The sequence below is a fragment of the Pongo abelii genome, chromosome 8 (genome assembly GCF_028885655.2).
Source record: "Pongo abelii isolate AG06213 chromosome 8, NHGRI_mPonAbe1-v2.0_pri, whole genome shotgun sequence".
Classification (NCBI taxonomy): domain Eukaryota; kingdom Metazoa; phylum Chordata; class Mammalia; order Primates; family Hominidae; genus Pongo; species Pongo abelii.
The window spans coordinates 995962-1017946 of record NC_071993.2 but is presented as its reverse complement, the minus strand read 5'-3'; the positions used below and the strand labels follow the sequence as shown (position 1 = coordinate 1017946).

General features: G+C 47.3%; 1 protein-coding gene across 2 annotated transcripts in view; it reads right to left on the bottom strand.

Moving 5' to 3' along the window:
* The window catches only part of GTPBP4 (GTP binding protein 4), a 29660-nt gene that overhangs the window by 2943 nt on the left and 4732 nt on the right, over window positions 1-21985 (bottom strand). For both annotated transcript variants that reach the window (XM_024254036.3, XM_054523132.2), the window contains exons 3-15: window positions 19177-19280; window positions 18964-19100; window positions 17468-17568; window positions 15729-15821; window positions 13972-14163; window positions 13827-13892; window positions 7911-8000; window positions 6727-6837; window positions 4824-4901; window positions 4335-4386; window positions 3550-3650; window positions 1855-2052; window positions 211-276 (exon numbers count right to left, since the gene is read on the bottom strand). In XM_024254036.3, the coding sequence (XP_024109804.2) occupies window positions 211-276; window positions 1855-2052; window positions 3550-3650; window positions 4335-4386; window positions 4824-4901; window positions 6727-6837; window positions 7911-8000; window positions 13827-13892; window positions 13972-14163; window positions 15729-15821; window positions 17468-17568; window positions 18964-19100; window positions 19177-19280 (1389 nt within the window). The remainder of the gene's footprint in view (window positions 1-210; window positions 277-1854; window positions 2053-3549; window positions 3651-4334; window positions 4387-4823; window positions 4902-6726; window positions 6838-7910; window positions 8001-13826; window positions 13893-13971; window positions 14164-15728; window positions 15822-17467; window positions 17569-18963; window positions 19101-19176; window positions 19281-21985) is intronic.

Below are 21985 nucleotides of genomic sequence, written 5' to 3'. Positions count from 1 at the left end.
CGCCTGCCACCACGCCCAGCTAATTTTTTGTATTTTTTTAGTACAGACTGGGTTTCACCATGTTGGCCAGGCTGGTCTCGAACCCCTGACATCATGATCTGCCCGCCTTGGCCTCCCAAAGTGTTGGGATTACAGGCATAAGCCACCACGCCCGGCCAATTTTCTTTATTAAAAAAACCACATAAACACATGAACCGCCCCCACACTCACGTCGTCTTTATCGTCCATGTCAACACCAAGACTACGCATCTCCTTCTCCAAAACTGTCCTCTGAACCTGAGAAGGATAAAAAGAAATATTTGCTTTAAATTAGTTTGACGAAATGTTGAAAAAAACTTCAAGGCAATATATATGTATATATATTTTGCAACAATTATAATATACTTATTTTAGAAGCTGTAATTTTTACTGGGCCTCGCTTTCATGTTTTCGGATAGCTCAATTAAATCCCACGAAAACTAACATTAACGGAGCAGTTGCTGTGGGAAGAATCAGCGTATCCTCCACGTCTGTCTATTCTTCACCGCAACACAGGGGAGAGAGTGACCATCTCCATCAGAGGTGAGACACTAAAGCTGACGTTAGCGAGGTGGCCTCAGACAAAGGCAGTGCGCCAACCTCTCTCCTCCCAGCGATGGCTGAGCCCCACCTGGACAAGTACAAAAATGTCCAAGCCCACCATAACCAGTCACTTGCCACCATAGGGAAACAGTGTATTCAAACAGGAAGACCCGCTGAGAGGCATCCTGAATGTCAGGTGACTTCTCTGGTTACATGTTAACTGCCCACATGTGCGCTTTCTTCTTCCCGCCCTGCCACAGAGCCAATAAATTGCCTTTTGTAGACGGCGTCGGGTTTCTGTAAATTGCTAAAGAGTCCAGATTTTTTTTTTTTAATTTTTTATTTTTTGAGACGGAGTCTTGCTCTGTTGCTCAGGCTGGAGTGCAGTGGCACGATCTCGGCTCACTGCAAGCTCTGCCTCCCGGGTTCACACCATTCTCCTGCCTCAGCCTCCCCAGTAGCTGGGACTACAGGCGCCCGCCACCACGCCTGGCTAATTTTGTGTATTTTTAGTAGAGATGGGGTTTCGCCATGTTAGCTAGGATGGTCTCGATCTCCTGACCTCGTGATCCGCCCACCTCAGCCTCCCAAAGTGCTGGGATTACAGGCGTGAGCCATAGAGCCCGGCCTAAAGAGTCCACATTTAATGCAGAAATTAAAGAACAAGAAAACCAGCCGGGCGCAGTGGCTCACGCCTGTAATCTCAGCACTTTGGGAGGCCAAAGCAGGCAGATCACTTGAGGTCAGGAGTTTGAGACCAGCCTGGCCAACATGGTGAAACCCCATCTCTACTAAAAATACAAAAGTTAGCCAGACGTAGTGGCAGGTGCCTGTAATCCCAGCTACTCGGGAGGCTGAGGCAGGAGAATTGCTTGAACCCAGGAGGTGGAGGCTGCAGTGAGCCAAGATGGCGCTATCACACTCCAGCCTGGGCGACACAGCAAGACTCCATCTCCCCCCTAAAAAAAAAGAGAAAGAAAAAAGAACAGGAAAATGTTAACTGATAGCCTTGAACGTCTGTGAACCATAAATTACAGTTTTAATCTGTACAACTGCAAAATGACTGGATCTAGAGTAGTGCCAAACTCGAAGCTGAAAGTCACCAAGAAAGGACACAGTAAAGAATATAAAAGATCAGGATGTGAGCAATCTGGCAAATCCATACACCAATAAAACAAGAATGTGCAATCTTATGGCCATAAATGGGTTGAAAAGTTGTTATTTAGCAATGATCACACAGGAATCCAATTTGCAAAAACTAGATCACACCTCTTTGGAAAGACACAAACTTGCCTTCTTAGCAGTTCGTGGCATCCTGGGTCCCTGTGTATTCTTTTCTTTGGACTCCAGAATTTTCAACTTCTTTTTCTCTCGAATCTGCTTTGCCAGCTGTCGGATTTCCAGCATCTCTTCGTCTTCACTCTCAGATACACTGTCATACTCTCCAGCAGCTGTTCTCAGCTCTTCTTCTTTTTCTAATTCTTCCAATTTCTTTAAAAATAGAGTTGTAATTAAGCAAAATTAACAATGAGAAAACCCCTAAGTCAGTGAGTGTGGCAGTGTGTGTATGGGAGCTATGTTTCCCTGCCTCGGAGGACACAGCAACTGCCCTGGAACGGTCCCCACCTGGGCCCTGCCTATGTGCCATTTACCTCACAGGGAGGGTTCTGTGAAGAAAATGGAGACCACGTGAATGCCAGCTGCCAGCATGTCAGTAACCCCTGTGCACCATTTCCTTTTTTTAAAACAATTAAATTCCAAGGCTAAAAATGCGCAGAGACCACCTCCTTCACTTCCAATGCTCCTGGCAGACACACAAAACGAACTGAGTCCTGAGAAACTGAATTCGTGCCACATCCCATGTATCCATTCTAATGTCACCCCAAATACAACCTCACTGGCTACAAATAAGACAAAAATGAAAACTAAAATACACACATATTTATCACACCCTAATGAAGCAACCCGGTCAGGAGCCCAACAGGCAGATGTGCCTGCGTGAGACTGGCCAGGAGTGCAGAGGGTGAGACTGGGGGGCCAGGCCTCGTGGAAGGGGATGGCATGGGCACAGCTGTGCTGGAGGAGGGAAGTCTCAAGGCTTCTCGCACCTGGGAGTGCAGACTGCAGAGAGGAAGAGGCTGGGAAGGCAGGCGGCCACCGCAGGGACAGTGAGTGCACGGGCTGGACGGGGGCCCCCAGCAGTGGTGAGAGCAGATGCCCTGAGGCTACTCCTCCAGCACCAATGAAATTGAGATGCTGCCCCCAGAATCTGCTATCCCAGAATCTGCTATGGAGGCACAGGGAGCACAGAGACCACGAGACTGAAAATGTGAACTCAATGACGGAGTGCCTGTGGGAACCAAGGAGGGACATGTGGGACATGCAGATGGCAAGTGTCGTATAAAAAGCATGTTTCAGGCAGCTCAGCTGAGAGAAGGCAGGGCAGCAAGTATTGTATAAAAAGCATGTTTCAGACAGCTCAGCTGAGAGAAGGCGGCAGGACAGCAAGTATTGTATAAGCATGTTAGCATGTTTCAGACAGCTCAGCTGAGAGAAGGCAGGGTAGCAACTAATGGAGGACACGGTCTAAGTATGTTTTCGTTTTTTAAAAAGATGAGTAAAACTTGTGGACATTTATATGCTAAGAAAAAGCAAGTAGGGAGGGGATTGAGGCAGGAAAAAGATGTGACAGAGCAGAGCCCCCGAGGAAGAGGGTCCAGCACAGCAGAGCCCATTAAGGGCCTGGTGGAGACACAGGGTGGGGAAGGTGGTGCAGGGGGCACAGTCAGGATGGAGGGGTGCAGGAGAACGAAGGGGCCCAGCATCTCCACCAGAGTCTCCGGTGGTGGGGGGAGGGGGCAGAGTCAAGATGGAGGGGTGCAGAATGAAGGGGACAAGCCCAGCTGAGCCGAAGCCGTGCTGCTATCTTCCAGCAATACTATTATAATAAAAAGGAAAACAATCCACAATTTAAAAAGTGACACAAACCTTCATGATGGCTGGATCAATATAATCAGCTATATTATGGCCTTCCCAGATTTCTGGTATCTTATCATGTTTTTCAGACGAATTCATTAAATCCCAGTACTCTAAAGTTAAAAAAAAGGTGGTTACATTTACAGTAGTTTTTAATATCTTCAAGTACTACGTGCGTAAAATGAGTTGTGACTGACGGCAAGTCAGCGACTCCACCGCAGAAGAGAGCACGACATGCAATTCCACACGCAGCAGCATCAACACATCAGCCTCATTCAACACCCACAGGCGGAGAAAGCTACAAAAATCACCCCACCATCCCAAAACAACAGGAAACAATGGAAGAACTCCCTCTGAGTGCTATCAGTATGCACCTTTTCTTTGAGACAGGGTCTCGCTCTGTCCGCCAGGCTGGAAGGCAGTGGTACAAGTTCTGCCCACTGCAGCCTTGACCACCTAGGGTCCAGTGATCCTCCCACCTCAGCCTCCCGTGTCGCTAGGACTACAGGCACATGCCACCACACCCGGCTAATCTTTGTATTTTTTGTAGAGACGGGGTTCTGCCATGTTGCCCAGGTTGCTCTCAAACTCCTGGGCACAGGCAATCCAAAGTGCTGTGATTACAGGCGTGAGCCACTGCACCTGGCCCTCAGGATGCAACTTTTAATCTTCAAGAAATTAAAAGTTGACAAATATGCTGAAACACTTTTACTACTCATTAAAGTCTTTCCCCCCTTTTCTGAAATATTTCACGTCCAATTGGCATTTTATAATAATGATCACACTCTGGCCCTTACTCTGAAGATCCAAAATATAATCATCTCCCATTTCCAGTTCAAGATCTCGTTCCTGCAATGGAAAGAGAAATTATCATCAGCTTCATTTTGCCTTTCAGATCCAGAAATGCTCTGCCCCTTGTCACTTGAAACAATCTTTTCTCCAATCCTCTCAGTATCAGTGGGGTTCACCTTCCATTCTGGTAGGAAGGCTGTTTCTTATCTCCCTGTCTGTGGGGCCGGCCTTTGGGTTCTGGTAGGAAGAGGCTGTTTCTGGCCGTCTGGGGACTGTCTATCCCCCTCGTGCATTTGGTTCACAGCCATCTTCCCTCAGGCCAAAGAGCTCCACGAGAGAGGCTTCTGCAGGGGGACTCACTGCTGTGTCCGCAGCCTGACGGGGCCAGTGCCTGGGCACCCGTGGCTCCTGTTTGATGCCCCAGGGCCCCATGACGGGCACACACGGCCTGCCTCCCCCAGTGAGAACACCGGGCGAGAGCTCTGGCAGCATACCCTCTTCTTCTTCGGCTCCTCCGTTTCCATCCTCTTCCTGCGAGCCACCACTCCTTCAGGGATGAAAGGGGGCCTCTCCTGAGAAGATCCCATATAAAATATTTATGTGAAATGCCTGCTGAATGAGAAACTTACAAAGCCGAAAAAGTAGGAACAAATTCCCTACGTGTAAGGGGAACAGAAAACCATACCCAGACCAATTAACAACCAACAGATTATTTTAGGGGAGAGGAGTGGGTTCATACCCAGACCAATTAACAACCAAAAGATTACTTTAGGGGAGAGGAGTGGGTTCAGGGTCACTTTGAGCACAGAGACCAGGAGGACTCCACAAAGTGATTCCAAAGTTTATCCAGGAAAAACAGAAATCATGATTATCGTGAAAAATTATGGAAGAAGAAAGTGGTAAGAAATAACACTGGATCAACAAATGAAAGAAATTCAGACATAAACTCAAGTGCATATAAGAATTCAATGGAAACATAAAATTTCCAATACTCAGGTCAGAAATGCCAACCACTTGAAACGGAGTGCAACCTCCATCCTCACAACATAACCAACTCAAGACAGGTGAAGACTATCCAAAAAAGCTAATTTTTAATGCAAGTATAAAAGATATATTTTTTTTTTTGACAGAGTCTCACTCTTGTCACCCAGGCTAGAGTGCAATGGAGTGATCTCAGCTCACTGCAACCTCCGCCTCCCAGGTTCAAGCGATTCTCCCGCCTCAGCCTCCTGAATAGCTAGAATTACAGGTGCGCGCCCAACTAATTTTCGTATTTTTAGCAGAGATGGGGTTTCACCATGACGGCCAGGCTGGTCTCAAACTCTTGACCTCAGGTGATCCACCCGCCTCAGCCTCCCAGAGTGCTGGGATTACAGGCGTGAGCCACTGCATCCGGCAAGAAAAGATACTTTTAAAATGACTTTGGAATGAATGGTAAGCCTTTCTATGTACAGTGCAAACCTAAACAGCCAGAAATAAAATATTAATATATGTTAATAGTTCAAAAATGTACAGCACATTTGAAGTTAAAAAGGCAAGTGACAAAAAGAGAAAAAAAATATTTACAATGTATCTGACAAGAATCCAACCTTTGTAATATAATCAGCAAGAAAAAGATAAACAGCCTAAAGAACTTTGAAAAGGCCAATAAGCAGACAAACATGTTCAACCGCACCCAGCATTACATAAACACACAACAATAAAATCATCTTTACACAAGACTGACAGAGTCAGCGCCCGACCACGCCAAGGACACAAGGAAAGACAGAGAGAAGCACACAGCCTCCAGTGTCAGTGCAGCACACACCAGGAAGGCGTCTGTGGGACAGGAACGTTGTCAACACCACATGGTGAAGTGCAGACACATTTGCAGTAAAACACGAAGACACAGCGTAACGATCTGTGCCCATCCACAATGGACAAAACAATGAAAACTTATTTTATTTATTTTTCATAGAGACAGGGTGCCATTATGTTGCCCAGGCTGGTCAAGAACTCCTGGGCTTAAGCAATCTTCCCACCTTGGCCTCCCAAAGTGCCGGGATTACAGGTGTGAGCCACCTCCCCCAGCCAAAAAAATGAAAATTTAAAGAATGAAACAGATTTCCATCTGTGTTTAAAGAACTTTTTAGAAATTAATCTTCTATGTCAGAAACATTTCTGGAAGGATAAACTAACAGTGACTGCGTCATGCAGTGGGAAACGGGTGCCATGTGGCGTTCTGCACTTTCTTCACCTTCTCGATCCTTTACTGTATGCAAGAAGGTGAAACTGAGGCCCACCCACAAGATCCACCTGCGAGTGTGTGAAGCTGCATGGGAGGCTTCTGGAAAAGGCACGCGGACAGCACCTGCTGACAGTACCGTGAGCCCACGGCTGTCCCAGGGGCCATCTTACCTTATCGTCCCTCCTGGTTGGGACAGCCAGGTGCAGTCTATTCAGCACCTCGTTCACTTTATTTCCCTTCATTTTGGTTTCCACTCGATGAGCCAAAAGCCTATCACAAGCCTAATAACATAAAAAAGAAGGCACAGTCACAAACGCATCCTCCAGCAGCCTCCGGCTACAGGTTCCAGGAGGAGCCACAGATCAGAGCCACTGAGCCTTTTCCCTCAAGGTAACTAACACGTAGGGGGCCACACTCTCTGAGGCCCAGGTGGAAGTGGCCCTGAGGAAAGGTGCATCTCCAGTGCCCAGGCCTCTCTCCCGCCACAGTGACCCTCTGCACAGACGCAGGGTGCCCTCCAACAGCCCTTCACAAACTGGAGGCAATGTTGCCCCTCAGGACTCTAACCGAGCAAGAAAGCCCTGAGTGCCACCACGGCATCAGGAGCGCCATCTTTTTTTTTGAGATGGTATCTCGCTCTTGCTGCCCAGGCTGGAGTGCAGTGGCACCATCTCAGCTCACCGCAACCTCCGCCTCCCAGGTTCAAACGATTCTCCTGCCTCAGCCTCCCGAGTAGCTGGGATTACAGGCATGCACTACCATGCCCGGCTAATTTTGTATTTTTATGAGAGACGGAGTTTCACCACGTTGGCCAGGCTGGTCTCGAACTCCCGACCTTGGGTGATCTACCCGCTTCAGCCTCCCAAAGTGCTGGGATTACAGGTGTGAGCCACCGTGCCCAGCCAGAAATGTCCTTTTATTTGAGATAAAAACAACATGAAATACAAAGTAATTAGGACAGCATGTGAAATCCAGCAGCCGACTGCCTCCTGCAAAAGCTGTTCTGCTTTTCAGACTTCTCTCCCTTCTACTTCTGAACAGGTTCCATAGAAATAATTTTCACTGCACTTGCTACTGAAATATTAGAAGGCCAGAGACAACAGCTGCTTTAGGGTAAAGTTGTTTCGGGTGAGAAGAGCAAAGCATCCCCTTACACCCCACTGTCCACTGGGGGCAAAGTGGGTCTTAGAAGGGTCTATCTTCATGCCCCGCTCTCGCACACCACCCGCCTCGCTACTGCAAGGGCTCCAAGTGTTAATAATGTCTAGAAAGAAAACTATTTTCTCCCCACGACTGACTTGAATCAAACAAGACACAGTAAAAAGACTGATACCTGACTTAAGGCAGCACTGACCTCTGTTTTAACTTTAATAACACCTTCCTCAGTCAGGGTGCTGGTCTCTATTACAGGGAATCCTTCAGACTGCAAATCTGTAAATATTTTCTGGGAATGCAAAGAAAAAATGAGAGACGTATTATTCATTTCCAGTTCCCTATGGAACAAACTGTACAGTTCTGCAAATGGAGGATGCAAATGTAAACATCTGTGGCTGTTTCAAAGTCTTAAAAAACCGACATATCCTAAAAACAGTTATTTTCTTCATATTCTTCTATGATCAAGAAAACATGACATCAAACAGATGGTCGACCAGCGGCCCCCACATCTGTCCCCCACGGATGGTCGACCAGCGGCCCCCACACCTGTCCCCCACGGATGGTCGACCAGCGGCCCCCACACCTGTCCCCCACGGATGGTCGACCAGCGGCCCCACACCTGTCCCCCACGGATGGTCGACCAGCGGCCCCCACATCTGTCCCCCACGGATGGTCGACCAGCGGCCCCCACATCTGTCCCCCACGGATGGTCGACCAGCGGCCCCCACATCTGTCCCCCACGGATGGTCGACCAGCGGCCCCCACATCTGTCCCCCACGGATGGTCGACCAGCGGCCCCCACATCTGGCCCCCACGGATGGTCGACCAGCGGCCCCCACATCTGTCCCCCACGGATGGTCGACCAGCGGCCCCCACATCTGTCCCCCACGGATGGTCGACCAGCGGCCCCCACATCTGTCCCCCACGGATGGTCGACCAGGGGCCCCCACATCTGTCCCCCACGGATGGTCGACCAGGGGCCCCCACATCTGTCCCCCACGGATGGTCGACCAGGGGCCCCCACATCTGTCCCCCACGGATGGTCGACCAGCGGCCCCCACATCTGTCCCCCACGGATGGTCGACCAGGGGCCCCCACATCTGTCCCCCACGGATGGTCGACCAGCGGCCCCCACATCTGTCCCCCACGGATGGTCGACCAGCGGCCCCCACATCTGTCCCCCACGGATGGTCGACCAGCGGCCCCCACATCTGTCCCCCACGGATGGTCGACCAGGGGCCCCCGCATCTGTCCCCCACGGATGGTCGACCAGGGGCCCCCGCATCTGTCCCCCACGGATGGTCGACCAGCGGCCAGCGGCCCCCGCATCTGTCCCCCACGGATGGTCGACCAGCGGCCCCCGCATCTGTCCCCCACGGATGGTCGACCAGCGGCCCCCGCATCTGTCCCCCACGGATGGTCGACCAGGGGCCCCCGCATCTGTCCCCCATGGATGGTCGACCAGGGGCCCCCGCATCTGTCCCCCACGGATGGTCGACCAGGGGCCCCCGCATCTGTCCCCCACGGATGGTCGACCAGCGGCCCCCGCATCTGTCCCCCACGGATGGTCGACCAGCGGCCCCCGCATCTGTCCCCCACGGATGGTCGACCAGGGGCCCCCGCATCTGTCCCCCACGGATGGTCGACCAGGGGCCCCACATCTGTCCCCACAACAGAGGCAATCAGAATAACGAACAACTACATGTTAATAACTGAGGGGGAGCTCCAGAGGGCATCACAGGAGTGACAGGCACCCTGGGGAGCAGAAAAACACAAGACGATGAAATATAGCCCAAAGAAAACACCAGGGGCCAGGCGCGGTGGCTCACGCCTGTAATCCCAGCCTTTGGGAGGCCGAGGCGGGTGGATCACGAGGTCAGGAGATCAAGGTCATCCTGGCTAACATGGTGAAACCCCATCTCTACTAAAAATACAAAAAATTAGCCAGGCATGGTGGCGGGCGCCTGTAGTCCCAGCTACTCAGGAGGCTGAGGCAGGAGAATGGCGTGAACCCGGGAGGCGGAGCTTGCAGTAAGCAGAGATCGCGCCACTGCACTCCAGCCTCGGCGACAGAGTGTGACTCGTCTTAAAACAAACAAACAAACAAACCAAAAAAAAACGCTGGGCAGCCAGCAACCCACCCCACAGTTGGGATGCAACGGGACCCAGGAGAAGGTTCTCCCTACGGCGAGGGGGTAAGCAAGAGGATGGCAGCAGCCCCACCACCGCTCTGGACACCCACAGCCCTCACCACCGGATCCCCCTGGCATCCTCACAGCTGTGCTCCCACACAGAAGGAGCTGACACTGGGCCCTGTCTGTTGGGCCCATGGGGCAGCTATACCCCGTCATCTTGGGACTGGAACTGCGGCTGGAGTATGTCTTGCTCAGGGGAAAGTGGCCACAGCTCCCCTTCATCCCTGAGGCTAAACTGCCTCCAAACTACCCAAACCTGGTGGCCCAACATCCCCAAGCCAGCTGCGAGCAGCTGTTACCCCCCTTCCTAGCAGGCCTTGGTGGAGGTGGAGCCCCTCCACCAGCCCTTGCTCCAGCACCCAACGGTACCCTGCCTCCTGGTAAATAGCACCGTGGCCTCTCAGGACACCCTTGTCTGCCTGGGCCGCCCAGAAGAGTCACAACCCTCAGGCCCAAGCTGAGCAGCCACACACCATGGGGAGGAGCTGACACTGTACTCCACACCCCAGGGAAACAGGGCAGGGGCTAAGCAGAGGCACCTGCCCCACCACGCAAACAGCTCCAGCACCTGCTCCCTGGAGCGGGACTAACTCTACAGTCTGAGCTGCAGAGTCACCACTCTTTCCAGGAAATGGAGTCACTGCTGTCCTCCTCCCTGTCCTCTAGGGCCCAAATGGCAGCTGGACTAGTCCATTCTAGGGTCCTTGCTGCCACCTCACCTGGCATCAGAGAGTCTGGGATACTGCTGGGCCCCACCATCCCAGGGTCCAGAGTTCCCCTCAAGCTGACACTAAGCCCTCCCTACTGGCTCAGGTTTCTGAAGTATAGCTCTACCCTGCTTCCCAGGCTCAAACCTCCAGAGTACATCTTCCCTGGAGTCAGGCCAGGACTGTGCCCGGACCCCATGGGTGGAGTCACAGCTACAACCTTGCCCTGTGGGCTTAAGCTGCTAGGGGTGCTTCAGGATCAGAGATCCACCACAGAGAATAAACCTGCATCCCAAGGCCAGGCCATGATAGGTACACAAGACCCTAAGGCTAGGACCCCAGTCCCACAGCTACCCTGAGTACCTGTAGCTGAAACCCAGCACTGTGGCAGCTGCTTGCAGACCATGTCAGACCTGACACCAAGAAAGGTCCCCTCAGATAAGTCCCCCATTGTGGGAAAAACAAGAATAGCAGGACCCCAAAAGCCCCTGACACCAAGGACATTAAAAACGTACACCACCACTGGCACAAACTTCCAGAGCTGAGGCCACTGAGCCACCCAGTTATTGCCAACATTTCATGGAGGTGAGGAAGCTTCACAGAAACAATGTCACTGCTCCTATCCAGAAAGTCACGGTTCCCTTCCCAAATGGCACAGCAAAACCCAAGTGAGGTGAAAGTCTCTCCATGAAAGCCACTCTAGAAGAAAGTATAAAAGAGGCTCTTGTTCTGCCAGATGCAGAGACATCAATGCAGGGACACAAGAAACATGAAAAATCAAGGAAATAAGAAATCATGAAAGGAATATTAACTCTTTAGGAACAGACTCTAATGAAAAGGAAATCAATGAATTGCCAGAAAGAGAATTCAAAATAATAACTTTTTTGAAGGAAACTCAATGAGAAACAAAATACAGATAGACAATTCAACAAAATCAGGAAAACAATTTCATGACATGAACAAGAACTTAAATTGAGACAGAAATTGTAAAAAAGAGTCAAACAGAAATCCTGTAGCTGAGGAATTCAATGGATGAGATAATACAATAGACAGTTTTAACAGCACACTGGATGAAGCAGAAAAAAATCTCTGTCATTTGAAACTACCTAGTGAGAGAGAAAAAAAAGCAGGAAGAATGAAAAAGAATGAAGGAAGCCTATAAGATTTACGGGACAACATTAAGTGAATACCTGTTGGCATTATGGGAGTTCAAGAAGGAGAAGAGACGGGAAAAGGCTTAGTAACCTATTTAATGAGATAGCTGAAAACTTTCCAAGACTGGGGAGAGGTATAGACATCTAAAACCAGGAAGTTCAAGGATTCCCAAATGGAGTCAGCCCAGAAAGGTCTTCCCCAAGGCACATTATAGTCAAACTGTCAAAAGTCAAATACAAAGGAAATTCTAAAAGCAGCTAGAGAAAAGCTTGAAGTCACATATAAGAAAATCCCCATTAGCCTAACAGCAGATTTCTTTGCAGAAACCTTGCACGCCAGGAGAGAATGGGATGACATATATTCAAGGTGTTGAAGAAAAAAAAGAAGACTGCCAGCCAACTATATTACATCCAGCAAAGCTATCCTTCAGAAATAAGGGAGAAATAAATTCTTTCCGAGAAAAGCAAAAACTGAGAGAATTCGTCACTACTACACCAGCCTTACAAGATATACTTAAGAAAGTCCTACATCTGGAAGCGAAGACAATAATCACTATCATGAAAACATGAAAAAGTATCCAAGAAATTCACTTAACCTGTAAAGACACACATAGACTGAAAACGAAGGGATGCAAAAAGATATTCTACACAGATGGAAACTAAAAGCAAGTAGGAATAGCTATACTTCTATCAGATAAAGCAGATTTTAAGTCAAAAACAATAAAAAGAGACAAGAAGGTCATTATATAATAATAAAAGGGGTCAATAATATTTGGGGACATCAACATCAGACTCGCAACATTAGACAGATCCTAGGCAAAAAAGAATCAACAAATACTGGATTTAAAGTGCACTGTAGGCCAGGCGCAGTGGCTCACGCCTATAATCCCAACACTCTGGGAGGCCAAGGTGGGTGGATCACTTGAGGTCATAAATTCGAGACCAGCCTGGCCGACATGGTGAAACCCTCTCTACTAAAAATACAAAAAATTAGCTCGGTGTGGTGGTGCACGCCTGTAATCCCAGCTACTCAGGAGGCTGAGGCAGGAGAATCACTTGAAGCTTGGAGGCAGAGGCTGCAGTGAGCAGAGACCGTGCCACTGCACTCCAGCCTCGGTGACAGAGTGAGACTCGGTCTCAAAAAAAAATAAAAAAATAAATAAAAAAAAAAAAGTGCACTGTAGACCAAACATCTACAGAACATGTCACCCAACGGCTGCATAATACACATTCTTCTCCTCAGTCCATGAAACATTCTCCAGGATAGACCATATGTTAGGCCACAAAACAAATCTCATCAATTTTTAAAAACTGACAAGTATCTTTTCAGACCACAATGGAATAAAACTAGAAATCAATACCAAGAGAAACTTTCAAAACTGTAAAAAAAAAAAAAAAAACCCATGGGAATTATAAACATGTCCCAAAATGACCAATAGATCAATGAGGAAATGAAGGAAGAAATGAAGAAGGTGATGCTGACATTGCTGGTCCAGGACCACAATTTGAAAGCCACTCCACCAGTGCACGCTTCTAAAAGCATCTATCGTGAAGGATGCCTATTAAAAAGGGTTGTAGGATTCAATTAGTTTGAAAAATTATGTCCAACAATACTGCCTGCCTCTTGGAGAAAGCTAGCAGGCACGTCTCACTCATAGATCCAGATCCAGAAAGCCCCAAATTCCAAGATCCTCTTTCTCCTTCACTCAATCATTAGTTTCCAAACTCATTTAATCACAGAACCTGTTTTATGAAGTAACACCTGTGAGCACCCTTTTCCAACAGTTCTCTCCTAAGTAATCACATGTTCCAAAAGTCCAACCCATCAAATACAGATGCTTCTACACACTCAAGAACAAAGAATCCAGAAATCTATGTTTTCGTTTCAGTTTGCCAATAACTAGGTTTTTATTATGTCTTTTCACTAAACCACTGAGGATATTATCTCAACTATAAAGTACAATTGTGTACTAGTATTGTTAAAATTCCTTCATCTAAACTTTGGTTGTCTGAGAATTCAGAATTGGTAAGAAATATTCAAAATATTAACGTGATTTACCTGATCATCTTCAGAAAGTTCAGCTATTCTCTTCACATCACATTTGTTGGCTACAACTATGAGAGGCTAGGCAAGGAAGAAAAGTAATGAAATCATTATTCTCATACTGCAGGATACGAAGCAAAACACGAGTGACCACATATACCTTGTTGATGAAGAGAGGTCTGATGTTCTGGAAGAGTTCTAGCTGCTCCCTCAGCCCATGCCCACACTGCTCAGACAAATCCATCACATACAGGACTGCAGCACGGAGGTGGGCCAGGGCAGTGATGGCCTGCATCTCGATGGTGTTCCTATCCTCCAGAGGGTGGTCCAGGATCCCAGGAGTGTCTACAACCTAACACAGCCAGACCTTGTCACTGAAAGCACACTCACCCACGAGCTTCTCGTTCAGCACATCCCAGAAGTCACTCACACACGTCCAACCAGACCTAATAATCTTACAGGAGAATTGTATTAAAAAAAAAAAAAAGTAGGGCTGGGTGCAGTGGCTCACACCTGTAATCCCAGAACTCTGGGAGGCCAAGGCGGGTGGATCACGAGGTCAGATCAAGACCATTCTGGCTAACATGGCAAAACCCCATCTCTACTAAAAGTACAAAAAATTAGCTGGGCGTGGTGGCGGGCACCTGTAGTCCCAGCTACTTGGGAGGCTGAGGCAGGAGAATGGCGTGAACTGGGGAGGCAGAGCTTGCAGTGAGCCGAGATAGTGACACTGCACTCCAGCCTGGGCGACAGAGACTCCATCTCAAAGAAAAAAAAAAAAAAAAAAGTAGGTCTCCCAAACTGAACACCAGAAAGTAAACCAGTGACAGAAAAGTACATACTATTTAAACATCAAAAAAGGGAGGAGGAACCCTGTAGAGCTCAAAGAAATGCTAGCCATGACGCTGAGAGAAATGACTCCTCTTTTTACCAGTGACATCATAAAACACAAAAACTGGGATAACTGAGAACCCTCCCATGTCTTAGGAATTACTTTCTTCACAATTTATAAAATTAGAGTGTGGAAACATTGCTTCTTGCTTGTATTTATTTATTTTTTTTGAGACAGAGTTTCGCTCCTGTCGCCCAGGCTGGAGTGCAATGGCACAATCTCGGCTCACTGCAACCTCCACCTTCCGGGTTCAAGCGATTCTCCAGCCTCAGCCTTCCAAGTAGCTGGGATTACAGGCGCCCACCACCACGCTCAGCTAATTTTTGTATTTTTAGTAGAGACAGGGTTTCGCCATGTTGGCCAGGCCGATCTCGAACTTCTGACCTCACGTTAGCTGCCCGCCTTGGCCTCCCAAAGTGTTGGGATTACAGGCGCGAACCACCGTGCCCAGCCTGCTTCATGCTTTTAAACTGTACATATGCCATTTCTGATAACAGAGTTACAAATGACACAAAGATAATTTCATTTTATGTTAACAAAATACAGAAATCCACACTGGCAGCTGGCTGCCTCCCCTGAATTGTATCAGAGACATGCGACCTGTTCTTGTGCATCCCGAGCTCAGACGAGTTTTCTTTATGATGACAGAGAAATTTCAAGTTCTTGATAAACCAAGATATTTGTTCTAAGACAAGACTCTCGCCAGGTGCAGTGTGACTCACACCTGTAATCCTAGCACTTTGGGAGGCCAAGACGGGCAGATCACCTGAAGTCAGGAGTGCAAGACCGGCCTGGCCAACGTGGTGAAACCCACTCTCTACTAAAAAAACACAAAAATTGGCTGGTCGTGGTGGTGCGCACCTGTAATCCCTGCTACTTGAAAGGCTGAGGCAGGAGAATCGCTTGAACCTGGGAGGTGAAGGTTGCAGTGGACTGAGATCACGCCACTGCACTCCAGCCTGGGCAACAAGAGTGAGACTCCAACTCAAAATAAATAAATAAATAAATAAAGACAAGACTCTCACCTGCCAACGTAGATACTTATAATCCATGTGCCCAACAAACAGAGACTTGGTTGTGAACGCATACGGCTGGACATCCACGTCTGCTCTTGTCACCTGGAACAACAGTGAGAACTTTCAGAATCACCTCATTTCCTCTGTGTACACATGGGATCTGGTGTGTTTTAACAAGACTAATTTTGGGTAGGAAAAAACCACAGAAGAAACCTCACATGATAAAACTGCATCAAACAGGAGCCTGGTACCTCTCCCTTTACACCACCAGGCCAAGGACTGGGGTACTAGGACAGCGTGAGGGCCGGCATTTGGAGGACAGCCACCACCTCCCCTCACCCTCCCACGTCCTGCCCGACCACCTGCAATGCCCGCAGAGCTCTTGATGATGACAGGAATGTTCTGTCTGCACTGTCCAAACCGGGCCACCAGTCACGCACTGCTAACGAACTTTCAGTATGTGGCTCATGTGACTGAGGAGTTGAAATTTTCATTTGGCTGAATTAAACTGCAATTTAAAAAGCCACCTGGTCCAGTGGCCACCAAATCGGCCACAGAGCACTGGCTCACTGTGGCGGGTTCAGAGCTGACAAGCATTTGAAACATCAGCAAGGACCCTGCAGAGCTTTGCTGGTCACCACGTCACAGCAACCTGTAGACAAAATAAAACTCACAAATCTATTTCAAAGCAAAAGTGGCCTTAAGGCAGGGTGGAGGGGTTCATGCCTGTAATCCCAGCACTTCGGGAGGCTGAGGCAGGAGGATGGCTTGAGCTCGGGAGTTTGAGATCAGCCTGGGGAACACAGTGAGACTCCATTTCCACAAAAAACAAAAAAAATTAAACAGGTGCGATGGTGTGCACCTGTGGTCCCAGCTACTTGGGTGGCTGAGGTGGGAGGACTGTTTGGGCCCAGAAGGTTGAGCCTGCAGCGAGCCATGTCTGCACCACTGCACTTCAGCCTGGGCAACAGAGCGAGACCCTGTCTCAAAAAGAAAAAGTTTCAACAAAAAAAAAAAGATAAAAATTTTTTTAACTAAAAATAAAGTGATCTTGGCACTGAGTAAGCCATAAAATTTGACAATTTTCTTGGCACATGAGCTGTTGCTGGTTGTAAATTCACATTTTAAATGTTGCTTTGCCTCTTCCTGGGTCCCTGAAACTCAGCCAAATTTTCCTGAAGCACCAAATGACCGAGTCCCTTAAATGTTACGCTTATCTTAGTCAGTGAGCTCACCCAGGGAAAGAGCGACTCAGCACCGTCCCTCTACTGGACCACATACAATTTCATGTGAAAGCTGACACAGCAACCAAGGTAACAGATCACTCAGATGCAGCTGCAGACGGGAAGACCCCAGCTGGGTGAGTGTCACCTGCCACCAGAGCCCCTCTGGCATAGCCATTCCAGGACTGGCCAACAACACCCAAGAAAACCTCTCCAGTTGTCAACAAAAATGCCCTTACATGTCTCAAATTCCTTAGAAATTATAGGACACACACAAGAACAAAAAGTAATGGCTTCTGTAATAGTAATATAAATGTAGATACAGACAAAGTCAATCCTCTCCAAGAGGAACTCAGGCGTACTCAGGCACCGGGGCCTCCTGCAGACCAGGGCAGTGTTTACTCAAGGACCAACTCAGAGGCCAAAATTATTACCAAGGCCATCCTGAATCCCATGCCGTCAGAATACAGTAACACTGACCTAAAATAGTCAGATGATTTGCTTTACGGTAAAAACCAGACCAACCTTGTTGATGAAGCTGGACTTCCCAACATTTGGGTACCCACACAAAAGCAGGGTCCTGGTATTCGGATCAATGGTTGGCAAACGGGATAAATGCTGACGCACTAGGAAAAGTTCAAATTGAAAAATTAAGAAACTCGAAGTTTAAGATTTGCTTTAAATTTTCTTTTCAACTTAGTTACAGTCCAGGCCTGTGGTGATATGAATCTTACTCCAACTTTTGTAATGCAAAAGTGATGGAGAAAATAGTTGCAGAGAGTAATAGTATATACATAGTATATTCAATTGTTATTTCCAAAGTTTGGCTCCAGTAAGAATCATATTCCTCAGCCCTTCTAAGCCCATGTTTTAACTCATTAGGTGAAAGATGGGGCCAACAGCATGTCTGGAAGTGTCCAGACAATTCTCATTAGCAAGATGACATTAGGGAAACAGTGTACTTTGAAGCCTGCACGCCATGCCGCTCTGGCTACAACATGGGTTACTGCCATTCTGCCACCTCATCTGTAACAAACACGGCTCCAGGGTGGCACCCCCGGGCCATCCTGACGACCACACAGATGTGTAGGAAAGCACCTGCAAAGCATCCAAGTACCATAAATTTTGTTAAAAATTATTTCTAAGATGCAGGAGGGAAAACAAAACCAAATGAGTCAAAATAATTTGTCATGTAAGAATACACACAAATAAATAAGCAAGTAATTGTTTCAATAGAATCCTACTACATTAATTCAGAAAGTCCTATTAAATAAAAGTATTTTTAAAAATAAAAAAGTCTAGCATTAGGAGATATACCTAATGCTAAATGACGAGTTAATGGATGCAGCACACCAGCATGGCACATGTATACATATGTAACTAACCAGCACATTGAGCACATGTACCCTAGAACTTAAAGTATAATAATAATAAAATAAAACAATAAATAAAATGTGAAGAAATTAACCTCTTAGAATTGATAAAATATGTTAATATCATAATCCAGTATACTTTAGAGAAGAATCTGGGATTAGATAATTTTTACTGTAGTTTATACAAGAAGCTCAGAGTCTGAAGTAAACAAGAGGTCTCCATCTATAAAGGGGTTCTATACATGGCATCATCTTTGAGAATGAATTCAGGAAATAAAGTCATAGAGAAAATCTGGTTTAAAAAATAAATAAATAAAATAAAAAAATTAAAAAGTCAATAATAAACTTTGAGCCACCTTAGTTTTTATACTTTTCAGTATTTTCTCATGACTTTTTTGTCTGTGCCTTACCTATTAAATATGAAATATATAAATTTTCTTATCAGTGCTATTGATTTGTAAGTATTTTAAGTGCTAGCACTTTTTCAATAAAAACCAGCCTATTACTGTTTCTCACAGGTAAAGCTAGGAAAAATAACTGACCCCGTCATCTCCAAAATACAACAAAAACAGACATCTCAAGCCCTCAACAAGGACGCATCCTCTCAGTAGGATGCTAACACGGTTCCTGCAGACGCATGACAAGTACCTTGCTCCAAATACTCCAAACTCTGCTTCTGCCTCTTGATCACCGTGCACATCCGTCCCAGGGCCGCACGCTTCAGCTGTTTGCAGCGGTAGAGAGAGTCGCCGTACTTCATCAGTCGCACATAATCTTTAGCAACACTATAAAAAATAAAAAATATTAGCTTTTTTCCACTTTCGATAACTTAAAAGACACTACAGTAAAAAAGTACCTTACTTGTCCACTAAATTTTTAGCAATATTTATTTGCCCCAGAGCCAACTTGTAATGATCCTTGTCGTAGAGAATATTCATCAAATCGGCATAGAACGGATGAATATCCTGTAACAAACAAACAAAAGCACACCATGGTCACTTTGGGCCAGCAGTTTCTCATCCCTACATAGAAGCACCATTTGAAGAACAATTTCTTTCCCTCTCCCTTCAAGCCTGCAGTGTCTCCTCCCCAGTTCCCTCTCCTGGCCAGGGGCCCTGTCTATTTAGTCCTCTGAGAAAACAAGCCTCAGAAGGGAGGCGGGTGCCAATGGTCACGGCTCCCACCCACCTCGCTCCCAGTGCAGTGGTGGAGCTGTGCGACCCAGCAATGACCAGCCCCCGACCCTGCATGTACCCTTCCTGTTGCTCAGGAACTCAGCCCTAGAAATTCTTCCCTTCACCTGACTATTCCCATCAGCCTAAAAATTTGCCGTTATTTCTCAATCTTTAGGAAAAACATTAAAAATTTCCATAGCCCCAAAATCCTTCCAATTCCATTCCCTCTCTTTGCTCCCAAGAGATGCTGTGTCTCTCCTCTCCTCCCGCTCTTGAACCCACTCTCCAGAAGTCTGTGTCCACCACTCCATCTAAATAGCCTACAAGCTCGCCAAGGACCTCCCAATGCCCAATTCTGTCTTTATCTCACAGACCTCTTGAAGCGCTGCGGGCTGGCCATGCATCCTGCCTGTAGTATTCTCCTCACAGCTTCCAGGTGGAGAGTCTGACCCCTCTAAGCCCTGTGCTGGCTACTGCTCACAGCTCTACCCCAAACATTCATGCTCCCCACAGCACCCTTCTTCCTACATTCCCTTCCAAGGTAATCTCAGACAGATTTAAATGTCGTCTACATTTTACTAATGCATTTTAAATCACCAGGCCAGCATCTCCTGAGATATCTCACCAGTGCATATAAACTCGACCCTTGACTACCATCTCCAATCCCACGTCCCAGTGTTCACCTCCCTACCCCGTCTCACCTCCTGGGTCTCCTGCTTCTTTGACTACAGGCCTGACACCCTCTCCCCACACAGATACTCCCTATTCCCTTCTATGGCTTCATTGCATTCATCTGACACGCTATTTACTGTCTTTTCTCTACCAGAAGGAGAGCAGCAACCTTTACCACCTCTGGATCCCTAGTGCTCAGAACAGTACCTGACAGACAATAAGCATTCAGTGAACGACAACTTAATATCTAACCCTCCACTCTGAAGCTGTTCTCAGATAACTAGTCCTGGCTTTAAAAGGAGTAATAGAATGTTAATACATTTGAACTCTCCTACCTCTGATGGCTATAACACTGAGGATGAAAAAGACAAAACTTCTTAAAAAGAACCACAAAAATCTGATACTAAGTAGATCAAAATATGTTGTTGGCTAAAATCAAATGTTTCCTAATATCAAATCAAATCAAATGTTTCCTAATATCAAATGAGAATAATCTCATTCTTGGCCAGGCACTGTGGCTCACGCCTGTAATCCCAGCACTTTGGGAGGCCAAGGCAGGCAGATCACCTGAGGTCAGGAGTTCGAGACCAGCCTGGCCAACATGGAGAAACCTCGTCTCTACTAAAAAAACACAAAAATTAGCCAGGCATAGTGGCACATGCCTGTAATTCCAGCTACTCGGGAGGCTGAGGTGGGAGAATCACTTGAACCTAGAAGGAGGTTACAGTGAGCTGAGATCACGCCATTATACTCCAGCCTGGGCAACAGAACAAGACTCTGTCTCAAAAAAACAAACAAAAAAACAAAAAATCTCATTTTATCACTTTCTTCACCCCCAGGTACCCTCTAGTACCTGACCTTTCCCAAGAAACCATTCACTCATTCAACAAACATCTACTGAGCAACTGTGTCAAATCCTAGATAGATACAACCTAAGTGTCTGTCCTCTAGCAAGAATTTTTGTATTTTATTTTAAGCACTTCTGTATTTTAAAAATAAGCCATTATTGGCCGGGTGCGGCGGCTCACACCTGTAATCCCAGCACTTTGGGAGGCCAAGGCAGGCGGATCACCTGAGGTCAGGAGTTCGAGACAAACCTGGCCAACATGGTGAAACCCTGTCTCTACTAAAAATAAAAAACTAGCCAGGCATGGTGGTGGGCACCTGTAATCCCAGCTACTTGGGAGGCTGAGGCAGGAGAATCGCTTGAACCTGGGAGGTGGAGGTTGCAGTGAGCCGAGATTGCGAGACTCCGGCTTTAAAAAAAAAAAAGCCATTATAACTTGTTTAAATACGAAGTACTGTCACAGAAGCCAAATGTTTCTCTCTGCCTACACCTGCCTTCAGGGACTATTCTGGGGCAACGGCAGATTTAGGCTTTGAGACTATACTGCTGATCCCCACGCCTTTCACAACCTCAATTAACCTTGCAACTGCATTACCCCACACGTGGTGTCATAAGGCTTTGTTAGTTTGCCAAGCAGTTTCTGCTCTTGCTTTTCTACAGCTAAAGAAATAGGCAGACTGGGCATGGTGGCTCATGCCTGTAATCCCAGCACTTTGGGAGGCTGAGGCAGGTAGATCATTTGAGGTCAGGAGTTCAAGACCAGCCTGGCCAACATGGTGAAACCCCGTCTCTACTAAAAATACAAAAATTAGTCAGGCGTGGTGGTATACACCTGTAATCCCAGCTACACGGGAGGCTGAGGCACAAGAATTGCTTGAATCCAGAAGGTAGAGACTTCAGTGAGCCAAGATCGCGCCACTGCACTCCAGCCCGGGCAACAACAGAGTGAGACTCAGTCCCCCCCCCCCAAAAAAAG